The 16,066-nt window shown below is 40.9% G+C and overlaps 1 protein-coding gene across 1 annotated transcript in view; it reads left to right on the top strand.

Annotated features, from left to right (window-relative positions):
* pigk (phosphatidylinositol glycan anchor biosynthesis, class K) overlaps nucleotides 1-16,066 on the top strand; it is a 40,615-nt gene that overhangs the window by 19,037 nt on the left and 5,512 nt on the right. The window contains exon 10 of the mRNA XM_037787882.1: nucleotides 7,237-7,312. Coding sequence (XP_037643810.1) covers nucleotides 7,237-7,312 — 76 coding nt within the window. The remainder of the gene's footprint in view (nucleotides 1-7,236; nucleotides 7,313-16,066) is intronic.

Raw genomic sequence — 16,066 nt, 5'->3', positions numbered from 1 at the left:
GAACTTTCATCACCAGGATGCTTATCAAATAATGTAATTTAATGTTATTGTGTATTGTAAGAAGAATGAAAGAGCCAGAGTTTTCAAGGTGACAGTGTTGCTAGTTTTGAATATGCACATAATGGAGTGGTGCAGGGATGACTTTCTTTTTGTAAGCCAACCAGGAAGTTGGCACCACCCTGGTTCCCTCAACAAAAAGCCAATGGGATTTTTCCTTGTATTTTGGATTATGATACTTACACGTTTTGTTCAGCAAAATAATCTCCACAATTGAACACCACTTTTATGATTTTTGAAGAGTAAATGCAATCGCCCGAAGTAAAAAGCTAACATCAGGCTGCAAACAAACTACACCACGGTCACATGACTTCACGTCGCCACCACTAAACTAAAGGCGGAGTAGTGTTCAGCGTGATGACGTTTGTTAGCCACCTGTTAGCGACCACCTTTTTTAAGGCAAAATCTCTTGTGCTTGTGTTAATCACAGACCTTATTTCAGGCATCTAACAAAAAAACCATAAAAAAACAAACACGTTGACTTTGAAACGAGGGAACTGAAAGTGCAAAAGTGTGAACTAATTTCCGGGTTTTAGGACTCATTCCTGTGGCGCTCTATAACAGTTAGGCTATCATGGCAGAATCCTCTATAAAGTTACATTAAAGTAGCTCATTTGATAACATTGCAGGATCTTGCTCTTGTTTTTTTCTTTTTTTTCCCCTGGCTGCATGTTGTTGTCAACAAGCTGGCATCTATCAGGATAGAAAGAAATCTCTTCTAGTTGTTACACCAAACTGAAACTGTGTGCTGAGCTGATGAAATTCAGTAAAAGAAAATGTTTTTGCTCAAAAACACAGAAATACAAGTGTCTCTCTAGACTTAAATTATGGGAACGACCAGAAATACAGTAGGTAATTGGAATGGTATTCATTCGTGAGTATGGATTGAAACATCACAGGTGTTAATCGATTAATCAATCCACAGAATTTTAACTATTTTGATAATCGGTCAATCAAGAAAAAAATGCTAAACATTCACTGATTCCAGCTTCTCAAACGTGACGACTTGCTGCTTTTCTTTGTCATATATGATAGTAAACTGAATATCTTTGGGTTTTAGACAAGCAATTTCAATTTCTCACCTCAGGCTTTAATTATAATGTGCATTTTTCCACTTAATCCTTTTCCCAATCAGTTAATTGGGAAAATAATTGGCGGATTATCAGTAATGAAAATAATCGTTAGTTGCAGCCCTGCTTACAGTAATCATCCCACCTCCTTTCAAAGAAATATGAATTGTCTATAAAATCAGGAGTGAGCTAAACCCCTTTGACAACACATCTGGATCATCTCAAAAAAGCAATCACTGAGAAGGACACTGGTAAAATTAAATAATAGCGTTTCATAAGACCTAAAAATGGGTTGTAGTGAGCTCTGTGTGTTCCCTCCCACAGAGAAAATATCACAGATGTCCTCTGAAACAAGCTGTTATTAAATATAGTGCTGCTTTAATCCACTTTTGTCAGCTCATCCGGCCACTCAGACAAGTGGAGCAGGATATTTAGAGAAGATGGGTACATGTGTATTCAAGTGTGTTAAGTCTCTTACTCATTCTCTTGCTCGCTCTCATCCCTCTCTTTTCCTCTCTCCTCCTCTCACCCATTTCTAAACGGCCGCTTTTTTTCCTCAGAACAAGCTCTTCCATTAAGTGAATTGCTCTTGATGGAGAGGACGTTTTAATGGACCCCCTCAATCCTCTACATTATACATGACATGGGCTTAACAGTGTAATGACATTGTGTAGTTACTCACTTCCAGCCATAGGTGCTTGTTGACCAAAACATGTCATCTTGTGGGTCACAGAGCTCCAAGGATAATATCAATTATCAAATTAAAACTGAATTCATATCCCATTTGAGTAATAAAGTACATTTAATGTAATTTGTGGCCTGCAGCGCTGGATAGAGTCTACAGAAACTACTTGGGTCATTAGTAGAGCAGATGTTAAAAGGAAATTTGTTTGACCTAAAGATGGCAGCTGGAGACTGCAGTGATACAGGATCTGGAGGTGGGGAGGGGCAGTCACATCCATTAGAATCAGCTAAGTGGATTGAAAAAATCCTCTCTAAAAATATCTCTTTATATGGAAAATAATGTGGAAAGTGGTTTGAATTGAATTAGAGTTCATCTCTTGTGCTAAGTGAAAAGGGTGGAAATGGCGGTGAGACGTCGGTGCTCAGTGACATATTTCCAGTGGCAGAAAGAGCTCGGAGCACATAGAGGGCTCAGCAGGAGATGTCTGCCTGCCAGCCAGGCCAGTTTTTCTTCCGTCTCTGTTCCTGTCTGTCAGAGCAACTTCTGCCCTACCGCACAGACATGAGTGAGAAGAGAAATGGAGTTGAATAGGAAGGGAATAAAAACAGGAAAATAAAGAAGGAAGGGCAAAAGCTGGAGAGAAAAAATTTGAGCAAAAGTAACTCAGAGGGAAGAAAGGAGAGAAAAAAGCAGAACCGGTTGCTTCACACAGCAAGTGGTGGCTCACTGGGGGATATGGCCCACTTTGTCAGCAGCTGTCTGACCTGAACTTTCTTTGATTACCCAAAGACAGCCACTCAGTCGAACCTCCACTCGACTGTGACCTTTAGCTGAGGCTCTTCCTCCCGACTCCTCACTGTGATGTTTGAAACAAACAGGCTCCTCAAAAAAAGAGACATGGAAGCATACAAAACATGTAAAAACTGCCCATGACAACCGTGGCATATTGGTGCATCCAAATAGTTTTAATGTGTTTGTCATTTTGACAGTTTTGTTTTCTTGCTTTTATGTTTTTTTTGTTTTTTTTTCATTTTTATGCTTCCGCTACAGCCGTGGCTGGAGGCATCATGTTTTCTGGCCTAATCCTACACACGGTGCAAAGTGGCGCACAGCGTAGCGCAACTGTCATTGCTAGTTTCAGACCGACGCAGGTGTCATTTTCACACCCAGCGCCCACGTTGTGTAAGTAGCAAATGTACTTGCGCCCCATACTTGTGCCCGTCTTAAAATAAAGTGTGGTCAAGCGATTGCGCCATTGACCAACAAAAACCTGGTCAGAAGTCTGGCGCCGTATTTTCCTGCTATTTATATGGCGCATTATTCAGATAGTAAGATTCGTCTACATAAACGGGTTCACAACACGCGTACGCTCTGCTTGTTACACACACAGGGATGCAGCAGCGCTCCTCCTCCTCAGTTAAACACGTTGTCACCGCTAGAACAATGTTTATATTTATGTTAAGGAAAACACAAAATTCAGGCGGCAGGTAACAATTCAGAATGTAATGGAATATAGTGAAGTGAGGCTATCAGGCATTCTGTATTGCTCAACATGCAGCGCGCTCTCAGCACTCCTATTTTTTCAAATATATTGTTAAATAGATGCACAATCTGACTGGGGTGATGATCGAAAAGCGTTAAAGGGCATTTTTCATTTCATCTCAACTTTTAAGGATATGGCTGGCAATATTTTTTTTCTTTATTACTGTCAACACATCCCATGAAAAGACCCAAAATCAACAATGGTCTTGTCTGCCTCTGAACACTTTTTGACTGCTTGGTTCCCATTCGCTCTCACTGAATCTTTAAAAACAGTCACAAATATAAAGCTTAATTTTTTTTTGTTTAACATTTTTTAATGATTTTCCTTTAAACCGTCATACGTTTGCAGCATAAATTAGAAATGAAAGTATACAAAAACATAGAACAGCTGCAATATCCAAATTATTACATTTATGAAAGGTACCATACCGATCCCGCTCTCCCACTCAACCATCCCAACCATCCCAACCACCACCAGAAGAATGAGATGTCTAAGCTTCATTTTTAAAACGGCACAGTAAGTAAGCCTTAAACAGCTGGGCACTGTAATGTAGGGTTGGGCAATAGTTTCCATTTTGATATCGTCCAATCGTAGTTACTCAAGGTCGCCAGTAAATGATCCAATCACCAGGGGGCAGTGTCGTGGCTCAGCATCTGATGGAGCTTTGAAATGATCAAACCAGCAATACAGTTAAAGTTACATGAATTAACATTTATAAAAAAGAGTGGGAACATTTTATTCAAAATATTGAAACACAAAACAAACAACGGCTCCCTTTTTAAAAGTTTGTGTGGCGACCAGATCACAACATCATGTTCCGTTTAACATTATTATTTCATCTTTAATATCACAATCCAAATCATATCCATAACGTTAACTACCCTTACGGAGCGCAGAGCAAAGTTTTGGTGAGCAGGCATATGGAGAACGAGTGTCAGACCCATGGAAAAGAGACGGCAAACTGGTTTGTAATTAAGGATTTAAAATTCACTCGTGCTGATTAACGGGGCTCAGCGGGCGGACATGCTGCCCCACCGGAAACATCTCTAAATGATTCCAGAGATTATTTTCTATAACATCTAAGTTCTGATAGTAAATTAGTTAAAAGGCCTTAAAGGCCCAGACACACCAACCCGACATCAAAGAACTAGCGGCGACGAAGGCCAACTGTTGCGTTGCCTCTCGTTGCCTGTGTCTTGGCCAAAAAGTTGCACTCGCAAGACTACAGTCAACGGCCAGTTAGCACGTACGTTCTACACCTGCTTGAGATGAAATAACTCTCCCTACCAGCAGGTCGCTGCCGTCTGTATTTGTCATTCAAAAAGGGAAACCGGAAGACCGTGGACGGCGGATATACAAGCCGTTGTTATGATACGTACATGAAACACAGCGCCGTTTGCCGACCATTTTCACACCACTCTCACTCACCACTTAGCTTCATTCCAGATGGCCATGTCGTTGTGAAAATATTCGTGTGTTGGAATGATCAGATGAAGATGAAAAATGAGAAGAGTCTGTGTTTGCCGTCTTGACTTTACTCATTGGCCTGCTTTCCTCACGTCTGTGTCTCTTCTCGTGTACTGACTCGTTTCGGCTGAACAGCCAATCAGAGTGAATTCTCTCACCGGCGGGCGCGGCTGCTGAATCGGCCGAAAAACTCAGACACGGGCAGAGTAGAGCCGACAATGCGGGACACTACGCAAAAACTAGGCCTACGGACGCTCACCGTCGACCCCAAACTGTCCGATGGCAGACCTTAGGCTTGGTGTGTCTGGGCCTTCATATTGGCGTAGGAAAAATCAAATGTCGATCATCCCTTTTAATTGCCAATATACGATCCGATTGGCAATCGGCACAAGCTTACTGTAGTGTTAAGCACATAAAATAGGAGTAAATTGTGTTTTATGTTTGGGATACTATTATCAGACTCGGATTTGGTGCTCTGGTGAGTATTTACAGCAGCAGGATGGTGTATGTGAGGTTGGCTCAAAATAAATTATAGTGCCCGTGTTCATTGTAATGATGGAATATGTAACCCAGTGTGGCTCATTAATGCTTTTTTTAATAGCTTTTGGACGACAATGGAAGCTGGAAGGCTCTGTGGCTGAATAACCAGTTCTGAGTCTCAAAGGTCACAGGTTTAATACATCTTGCCTCACATTAACTAATATCTATCAATCAACTGCCATGTGGTGACCTTTTTCACTGTCCTTGAGCAAGACACTGGACCTCAACTTGGTTCATTCATTTAGGGTCAGTTTTCAGAGAATGAAAAAGAATGAAAGACCCAGAAGAGTCAATCTTTTACTTTGAAAACGGAGCAGAGTTTTGTCCTTTCATCATGTTATTCGTCTTTGAGTACTGGCCTTGGATACAAGGATACACACACAAAGTTTTCCAACCAAGTGTTAATAGCTTTTTCTTAACTCTGAAAGTCTGTTTGTTGCTTATGTTCACACTATGAATGGCCAGCTTGACATTGCCGCAGAGCTGCCGTTGAAGTTTTGCTTGCTTGTTGACGTAGTTGTGTCGTTAAATAGCACTGGGGACTGGCTAAAGGCAGGAATAGTTTTTTCTTCCATTTTTATTTAGACGCAACAAAACAGGAACTGTGGGGGGAGAGAAGGGGACCTGAAATGTTGAAACAAAAACATGATTGATTGGAGTGCTGAAAATAATTGAAGCCAGTTCAACTTTGATTTGTAGCGCAGCACGTTGGGCGTCAGTTTGTGCATCATGTCACCGGCTTCCTTTGAAAATTTGTAGCCTGTTGCTTTGTTGCTCGTAGTGTGAATGCAGCAATAGAAAACACAAAGTAATCAATCAAATAATTTTCTTAGTAAGATATGCCTCTTACGTTACTAAGTTCAAGTGGTAGATCAAGAGAGCTACAACTCTTAAATACAAATGAATGGTTTCCTCATCAACCCAACGATTTTAGTTTTTTCCTTAAAAGAGTTTTGTTGTGTTTAGTATCACAAGTGGCAAGCTTACCAACTGTCATCCAACTGATATACTGTAGTACTTAAAGGGGAACTCCACTCATTTTACACATCAAGGTTTGTTTACAGGCAATGGGGAGTACTACTAAATATCTGAAAAAAAAGTTGTATAAAGTCTTTTGTTGGAGCTGCATGAAGTCTGATAAATTGCCTCTAGTGATTCACTTGAGTCAGCATCAGTTGGGGATGAAGACTACAAGTTTAAAAAAAAAAAAAGAGCTACCAAGATGACGCACCATCAGAGTACTGGTGGACGTTTGAAAAATCTTAGCAAATGAGACACTGTGTAGATCTGAGCTTTGCTGTGTAGCATCAACAACAAACATATTGGTTGTTTACCTGCTCAACTTGTACTCGATGTTCCCTTAAGTTTTTTGAAAAACTAACCAAAGTGCACCGCGGGGAGTTAAGAGGGCCTGGGAGTTTGGAGCTCTACTAACACCTCAAAAATCGTTACAGTAAAAAGGTGGCGAGTGCTCTGAGGATAGATTTTAGGTGTTGTATCACTTTAAAATTGTTTCCTGTGTTTGTTTTTCCATTTGTCGCCTGTAGTGATAGATACAGGATTGGATACACATATTGCCAAGATGGTTTTGACTCTCTTATGGTTCCACAAGAAGATTTCTTTAAAAAGATATCAATAGGAAAATGGATTCACTCGGATCAATTTGCACTGCATGTCATTCTCTCTCTGCTCAGCTCCGAAATGCTCTGTTAATCACACACACTGCCAACAGAGACACTGGAGTCCGTTCCTCTTCCTGACAGCTTTTCTTCATCGCTGAATAATGGCGTCCCGTGTAACAAAAGCTTGATGTTTCCAAAGTGCAATTTACTTACTTCAGGTAAATGCTAAAAGAGTGCTGTTTTGTCTTTCAGCACTGTGAATGGAGAGCTGCAAAAACAGACCTACTCTTATGTGGACCAGCTGCCAGTGTCTGAGATCATCCATCAGGTAAGAGACCCACACAAACACCAGGGTCACTCGGGGACACTTAAAAGCACATGAACAGGCCCACGTTGATATAACCCCGACATTTTTAACACCCGTTGCATTTGCGATGGAACGTGGAGTTTTCATGTCTGTCATCTTTTATGCCTTTTGCGTGGGCAGCCTTTATTCTTCGGGCTCCTGTGTTTTTGTTATTCGAAGTGTGTCCACGCGTTTGTCCTTAATTTGGACACAGAACAGAAAGTTATGTGCAACATCCACCAACAGATGCCTTTGTGTCGTTTCCATGGTGACAGCTCTAAGTGTGAAATGCAAGTGCCTCCTGGTCTCAGTGTGGAGGGGCCACCGTGAAATCCAGCAGAATGGATAGGCGAGGATTGTGGCGAAGAATTGTGCATTCACCTCATTCCCAAATGGATTGCGGCTTTCAGTCGGGCCGACCTTCACAAATGAACACCTATTCCTCCTCATTCCACCTTTAGAACGTGTGCTCTGCATTCAAAATAGACGGTGTTGGGTCTTATGTATCACTCTTGTAAGATTTTCCATTAGGAGCCTTTTAAAAATACTATTTCTATACTTCCCCTTCAACTTGTGCCTCACAAAAGTAAAGAAGTCGCATTAATCTTTGCCACAGGCAAGAGCAGACATTAGTGGTGCTTACATTTGGGGTTCAGCTGCCTCTGAGAAACCTATACTTAAAAACATTAACATGACCATCTATTCAACACACGGTATTATCCAATGCAATATCCTTTCAATAAGAGACTGAGACTGTCAGAGAAGTGTCATTTCAACTCTGCAGTAATTGCACTTTGACAGCTTCAACAAGTCGCATTGAAAGCAGCATATATTTATTGCTGAGCTTTTTTAATGAGTTGCATGTTATCGTACACGCGTCTCTGTTGTTGTATCCAGCCCCTACTTATGTACACAGGGTACTTATGAATTTAGCTTTAACCAAACCAAAATATAAGCATCAACCAAATGGCAAAATAGTTTCCACATTCTAAATTAAATCAATCAACCACCGATTTCTCTTGTATTTACTACCCTTTTGTAAGATTAGTTAAAGCAGCTCTAATCAATATCTCACTATATAGTAAGGAATCTTTGTCCGTCTGTGGGTATAGTATGTCCTTCGCATATCTCAAGAACCTTTCATCCGATAAACTTCACACTTGGCGGGTGTATTGCTAGAGACCCAAGGACGTGCAGTCATATGTGGTGCAATTTGCCCAGATGGTGGTGATATAACTATGAACTTTAAGTTTTGTCTCTCTGTGTCCTAACTGGATGCGAGCGAACAACTATCTAACTACTAAAAAAAAAAAAATGTTTTCAAATGTGTTTTGTGGATCCAGACAAATCTATCCATATTTAACGCCCGTTTGTGCCTAGACCAATTTTCTGACATTTTGAATTGTGTCCAAATCCAATTTTTTGCTACTCCTCCTACAAATTTTGAGCAATCGTCACCAAATTTGGTACAGAACATCTCGGGACCAAGCCAGAAATAGTTATTTTTTTGGATTGTTGATGTTCCACACAGTTTTGCTATAGCGGCCCTGAAAGTTAGCGCAAATGCTGTGGGCAGGGTTTATATTACAACATTTTTGGATCTCCTAAATACTTTGTGCTGTTGTGACCACATTTGGTACACATGTGTAGGTATGATGTCTGAGTGATCATGACAAATTTGGTGCCATTTGGTCAATAGATGGTGCTGTAGCAGCATCATCTAATTATAAAGGAAGGAATCTCTCTGTGTATGTATGTATGTATGTATGTATGACTGACCTTTGCATATCTCGAGAACCGTTGATCCAATCAACTTCACACTTGGCGAGTGCAAACAGTCATACGGTGGTTCTCGACCACACTGCAAGCAGCACTTCTGGGGGCCAAGCAATCGGACCGTTCCAAACGGACACAGCACTAGTTTTTATATAAACAATGGATCAAATGACTACTTGTATGTAAAAATGGGTCACTGGTAGTGATGAATCCACAATCTGATCCTCTACAGTTTCTCAAAGCTGGTTTGTGTTCTAGCATCCTTCAGCTCATTGTTTTGGTTTTCCGGCCAGCTGTATGTTTTGATTAATTCTCAACGTTGTTTTCAGCAGTAGCAGGCAGCTGTTAAACCCACTATACACTACCTGCTCAGCACCAAACGGCAGACAAAGTTAGCAACTAGCTGGCGAACATAGTGGAGCGTTTAGTCGCTAAAGAGCCAGATATTTCCCTCAGGAGTTGTTGGAGAGCAAACGGAGCTAAAAGGAGAGTGAATATTGGACTTGCATACGTCAAGTGGACAAAAAACACGACTCCAAATGAATGATAATGTTTCTCCGTGTCTGCTTGATCTGCTGATAGCCAACATGTTCGCCATGTCAACTTTATGAACATTATAATACGTCAGTATTTGTTAATCCAGGTTTATGTATGTTAATTTAACATTATTTTGTTATTCTAGAAATTCAAATGGTGTAACGCTCATACCAGATAAGTATTCAATGTTTTACAGTTTTAAACCAGTAAAAAGGAACATTTGGACTACAGAGCTTGTTAGCTTTGTTCTACCAGAGATTTTCAGTCCATAGTCAAGCCAAATGGGTATCTTCCATGGTCCCACGTAGAAAAATTTGAGCACTTCATCATTTTAATATGATGTTTTTGCTGAGGAAAATGTGACAATTGAGCAATTGTGACTCGCTTAACACATGCCAAGTAATTTCAGTTGCTGAAGGAATGCCAAGTATCTGACCTGACCTTGCTGGATTTTAGAGCCAAAGGAATGGATCACAGCAGCTGTTTTAGGGTGTTTTCAGAACAATGGTCACCACCACTTCCCTTTTGATTAGTTAGCAGACACAGATTTTATTATGGAAACTATGAAACTGCATAAAAAGATTTGTTGTGGATAGATCCATTTGAAATGCTCCTGGGTTCAGATTTCAGTGGCTACAGTAGAGTTGTAGTTGCGTTTGATTTAACAATGATGATCTCCACTATATAGATGGATACTGAACTATTGATACCAAAGATCAGATCCAGCTGAACCAAGTGGTAAAAAAATAAGTAAATACAAATTTGAAAAATCCTTTGGTCCTGCTGCTCGAATCAACGTCAACTTGGTGTGAAGAAAGGAGTCACAGTCAGTTGGCCTGGAGAAATGAAGCTGACCACAGACCTGAGCCCTGTCAGACGCTTATTGAAACAGGAAGGGTCTCCACACCCAGTGGCACCCTGGGAAATTGATCGCTAAGAACTGCCTCAAAAGCCTGGCAAATAGGGGCAGGTTTCAGATCTGCTGCCCACTGTTCACATGAGAGTAAACTGTGTCTGTAATTTTCAATACACAGAAGCAATCACACTATTGAAAGTTGGCACGCTCGCACACAAACACACCCCATTAAGCCTCCACCGTCTGCTACTTGGCTCACTCTTTTTTTTTGTCTCTTCATCTTTATACGTCTTTTTCTGTCTACCTACCTCTTCTTTTTAAATGCACCCACACGAACAACTCACAAACACACTCGTCGACCCGGCGACCCCTGTCAGGGATTTCGATTATCGGCTAGCACTCCTGCTGGGTTGAGGATGGGAGTCCTGACAGACTGAGTCATCTCTCTACCCTCACCATAATCCATCTGCACTGCAGCAGAATGACCAATGTCCATAAAGCCTATTGACAGCTCTCCTCCTTTTGATTAGCTGTCATATTGTGCGCAGCACTCTCTGAGATATCTTTGTTTTCCTGCCACTGTGCATGAAGCATCTTTTGTTGTCGCTGATCAGATGCACTCATCTGAAGAACTAGATGTGATTGAATATCATAAGATTTGATGCCTAAAATATCCCCAAGTGGTCTGATTTCAGTTGTGCCTCCAACAAAAACAAATATTCTTACTGTGTTTATCTTCAAAGAAAACCTTTTTTTCCCATTTGCCAGTAGACCACTCAACGGCTTGTAAATAGAAAAAAGTCATCAGAGTGACTGACAGTGGATATATACGCCTGTGTTCTATGGCTTCTGTGTACAAACTTCCCTCATTGTGTATGTGGAAATGTGTACGTGAGGAGTTGATTAATGCCCTGTCACTGTTGGCAGTTGTCTCGCTAGTAGTGACAGGGTGAGTCCCCTCTTCCTGCCACCTTCTCTTCCCAACCTCGCACATCTCATCACGTTGCCAACACCTAATCACAATATGTTCAGCTCTGGAAATAACTAGGAGCTCTTTTTTTTTCCTCCACTCTCTTGTGTATTTTACTTTCTTTTTTTTTTATGCCTCGCTGCTGTGAGTCCTGGTCTCTGGCGTCAAATTGTTATTTGTTCTTTTGCCAGCTTGACGCCACACCATATGGCTCCAGAGAATTGAAAATGGAAACACTGAAAATTAATGCTTTGCCTCCCTTCCATCCCTCGCCAAATCCCCCTTCCCTCGCTTGAGCCTGCAACATTGACACTTTTCAAAAGTGGATTGCGTGGATCACAGGCCAAACCCCACTCCGACAAGCTTTTCCTCTGAATTAGCTTTGTGATGGTGCTTGTGCTCAATAATTAAAAATATCTTGTAGTAAAGCAGAACAGGCTTTATGAAAGAATAATACACCCGCTGCTTTGACTGTCCCAGCACTTAAATGTCCGGGCAATACAGCGGAGTGTTCTGGCAGTGCACAATAGCTGCTGTTCTGTCATCAACATAAATTTGCTGCAGTTTTGACCTTGGAGTGCTAGTGTTTGGCGAAGCGTTTCAGACCTCCCTCAACGACCATTAGCATCCTGCATGGCCATGTTAATTAGCTCCAATCAATCAGATGGGTAGCCATTAATTGATTTTACTTGTGTATTGAATACGCAACGCAATGCGTGTGTAATGGAGGCAGGCTGCTTGAGTCTCAGTCTTTGTCCTTGGTAGTGGGATGTGAACGGTTCCGTCAGTGAAGGTCAGTGAAAATTTGCTTTTTTTTCGCTTCTTTTCTGCTCCTCACTCTCATTTCTGTGCCTAATATTTCTTTCCTCTGCCTCCCTCATGTCTGTTTCGTCTCTTTCTGAAGAAGCTGCATTCTTTTCAAGGAAAAGTCTCATTCAGAGAGCAGACTTGTTTCCATTTCTATCCAAGGCTATCCAAGTTTGATATTCAAAGTAGTTAAATAACTTATTACATTTTAAGGCTGTATCAATTAGTCATTTATTATTTGGCCGACAGAAAATTTGCAATTTTGATAACAGATTATCCGTTGAAGTCATTCATCAAGCAAAAGCGCCAAACATTTGCTGTTTCCAGCTCCACAAATGTGACAATTTGCAGCTTTTCTCTATTTCATATACAGTAATTCTGAATTGAATGTGTGGGTTTTGGGCTGCTGGTCAGACAAAAGAAGCAATTCAAAGATGTCACCTTGGACTTTGGAAACTTGCCATGCAAATGTTTCACAATTCTTTCACATTTCACACCAGAGCTAGACTGATAAATGGACTGGGCCTTTATATCGGATTATATTAGTTTATTGGATTTAATTTAATTTTTATTTGAAAAGGGACAATGTACATTAATCAGCACTCAAACAAATGTAAATTTACCCGAGTTAGCCGTGAGGCTAGTTTTCATCGGCAGTCCCTTTGCCTGATAAAAAATAATACAATATGTACAATAGTTAATCGAAAAAATTAACTGGCAAATTATTTGATAATGAAAATTAGTTGATTACATTTCACTTATTGGAAATGTATCGTTATTACCCTCTGCTTTTATGTTGCCTACTTCTCTTCTAATTTGTCACTCCCTCTCTCTCCCTGTTGACATATGCTCCCCTCTCTGCCGGCGGTGCTGACATGGCTTCCTGTCACAGTCGATCCATCTCCCTTTGCTCTTCCGTACCCAAGAGGGTTGCACTTGCGCGCACACACCCACACATACAGAGTCATAGTCACGCACACCTCTGCCTCCCATTGTCATGGAGGTCAACTGTCCCCAGTGGCCACGCGCTCCCAGTCGTCTCTCATGAATGTCCCCTGCCGGCCTCTGCCTCGTCCTCCAGATGTTTAACCCTCAGCTCCTCTACTTGTCTTCCTGCCGGCCACTTTGTCACCAAGGCTGTAGCTGAAAGTGTCTCAACTCCAGTTTTGTTATGTAACACAGATCTGATGCATATAGTGTAGTGAGAGCAGAAAAACCCACAATGAATATATGATTTGAGCCACATTTGTGCCGTTTGAAATCGGTGGCCTTTCGATGGTAGTCTGAACTGTCAGATCAGTATTCATCCTATTATGTCGATGTCTCTGTGGAACAGATAACTGTTGTCATAGCTCTGTGTCCGTTGACCGTAAAACATGGAGGACGACAACTCAAGCATGCTGTCAAATTTAATTGGGATTTGGGGAGTTCCAGCTAAGCTAGAACAGACGGGTCAAAATCGACCAGTGTTCAAAACTGTGTTAGTAGGGCTGGGTATCGGTACTCGACCAAAATAACCCAGTACCAAGTAGTATTGAAACTTCTCCAGTCAAATGATATCTGCATTAGATCCTTGTTGTACCCAGATCTAAAAAATTAGTACAGTGTTTGTATGGTTTTTGCTCGCAGCCAATCACCGCAAGCATTCTTTGATATAATATGACGTGTGATTGGCCCACTACCACAGCAGCTACAACCCATGCAGTCTGTGGTGAAGGCGAGCACGGTGTATTTGATGGAGTTGGCAGTTCAGTGTGCCGAGATGCCACCAAAATGTTCGAAAGTATGGCTATTAAGGCTGTCAGTCGATTAAAATATTTAATCTTGATTAATCGCATCATTGTTCATGATTACATGCACATTAATCACACATTTTTTATCTGTTCAAAATGTACCTTAAAGGGATATTTGTCAAGTAATTAATACTCTTATCAACATGGGAGTGGGCAAATATACTGCTTTATGTAAATATATGTATATACTTATTATTAGAAATCAATTAACACAAAACAATAACAAATATTGTCCAGAAACCCTCACAGGTACTGCCTTTAACATAAAAATATGCTCAAATCATAACATGGCAAACTGAAGTGTCAGTGTGTCAGTGTGCTGACTTGACTATGACTTGCCCCAAACTGCATGTGATTATCATAAAGTGGGCATGTCTGTAAAGAGGAGACTCGTGGGTACCCATAGAACCCATTTTCAGGTCAAGGGACCCCTTTTGAAGATGGCCATGCCAGTTTTTCCTCACCAAAATTTAGCGTAAGTTTGGAGCGTTCAGACGCCTGTGGCGTCTGATAAAAATAAATGAGTGGTGGTGGCTTTTTATGCAACTGTAGGCTTCCTGTCACATGATGGGTATCAAGTGAAGTAATAAAAAAATGGTATCAGATGTTCTCTATCGGTACCAGTACCAGTATTAAGGGTAAAAACGATACCCAGCCCTATGTATGAGGATTAGGTTTGCAGTGTCAGTAAACAATGAATAGCCTCAAAGCCAACCTGCAAAATGTGCTTTTTACAATGAACATAAGCATAATTTGGGTTGTAAATAATTTTACCAATAATGTCAAGATTGATGGCTGTTGAAACTAATATCAAGGATTGTTACACAAAAACTGTGTACAGTTGGTTATTAGAGCTGTTTCGCTGAAAACAGCTGCCTGCTGCAGCCGGAAATTACATATGAAAGCTGTGAGAGAGAACTGAAAACTGAAACAATGAGCTGAAACGTGTTATCAAACTCCGTAAAGCCGAGGAGAGCTGCAGATTCAGGTGTTAATTCTCCGTAGGTTCATCACTACAAGCGACCCCTTTCACATTGTCACGTTGTCATTTCATCCACTGTTACAGTCGTATAAAAATATTGATTACAGCAGCTTTAAGTACCCATGACTTAATAAGCAACAATCAAATGTAAAGTCAGGAAAAAAGGGAAGGGCTGCTCCCTGAACGTGATGATTCGAATCATCGGTTAAGAAGACCCTTGAGTCAATCTACCTTTTGTCAGTCAATTTTTTAGCTCGGCTATTGTACACATAGCAACGCAGGATAACACACAGTAGGCTATAAACTTTAACACAGTCTTGTCTCAAAATGACCTAACTACAAAACTAACTTTGATGGAAACGGAGGGCAGAGTGACGCTAAGCAGTGTGGCTTGTTCTCGTTCGTTGAAAGCAAAGTTGGCTTTGAACCAGACGCTGGTAAAACTTCCTCTACTCCCGTCCTGTGTGATTGACTCTTTGGCTCACAGCGCTGTTGGCAGCGGGAGAGATGATCCGTTGTGCGCTAGAATTTTATTACTGAACTATGACCTGGATGCACCCTTTTTTATTTTTCCGAGTGTGCGGAAATCTATTGTTTTCACATTACAAAGGCATTAAAGCATGAGACTTGTAGGCTGTTATAGGAGTTGAGTGTAGGGCAGCCGCTCTGTAGAGGCCATAAATAATGTATTTCTAATAATGGTAGATGTGTAGTGAAGAAAAAACATTTGTAATAATGTTGAGTATTTATAAATCTGTAAATTAAAAACACAATAAAGCACAAGACATGATAAAATACCCATTGAGTTGATACATCGGCCTGAAGTGTTGTATCCTGGTTCTCGTACAGCCCTCGTATATTTTTTTATTAAGAGTTAACACTCAAAAATTTGCCTCATTGGCACTGTGTGGGCGTGGTTTGATCATGTGAAATAACTGAAAATGTTTTCACTTTGGCAGAAAGTATTGTGTTCATGTTGGCTCCCATCTTTCATAGTGAGAAGTTGATGGTGAAA

This window comes from Sebastes umbrosus, chromosome 12 (assembly GCF_015220745.1).
Source record: "Sebastes umbrosus isolate fSebUmb1 chromosome 12, fSebUmb1.pri, whole genome shotgun sequence".
In the NCBI taxonomy this organism is placed as follows: Eukaryota; Metazoa; Chordata; class Actinopteri; order Perciformes; family Sebastidae; genus Sebastes; species Sebastes umbrosus.
The sequence above is the reverse complement of the archived record's forward strand: the minus strand, read 5'-3'. Positions and strand labels throughout refer to the sequence as shown.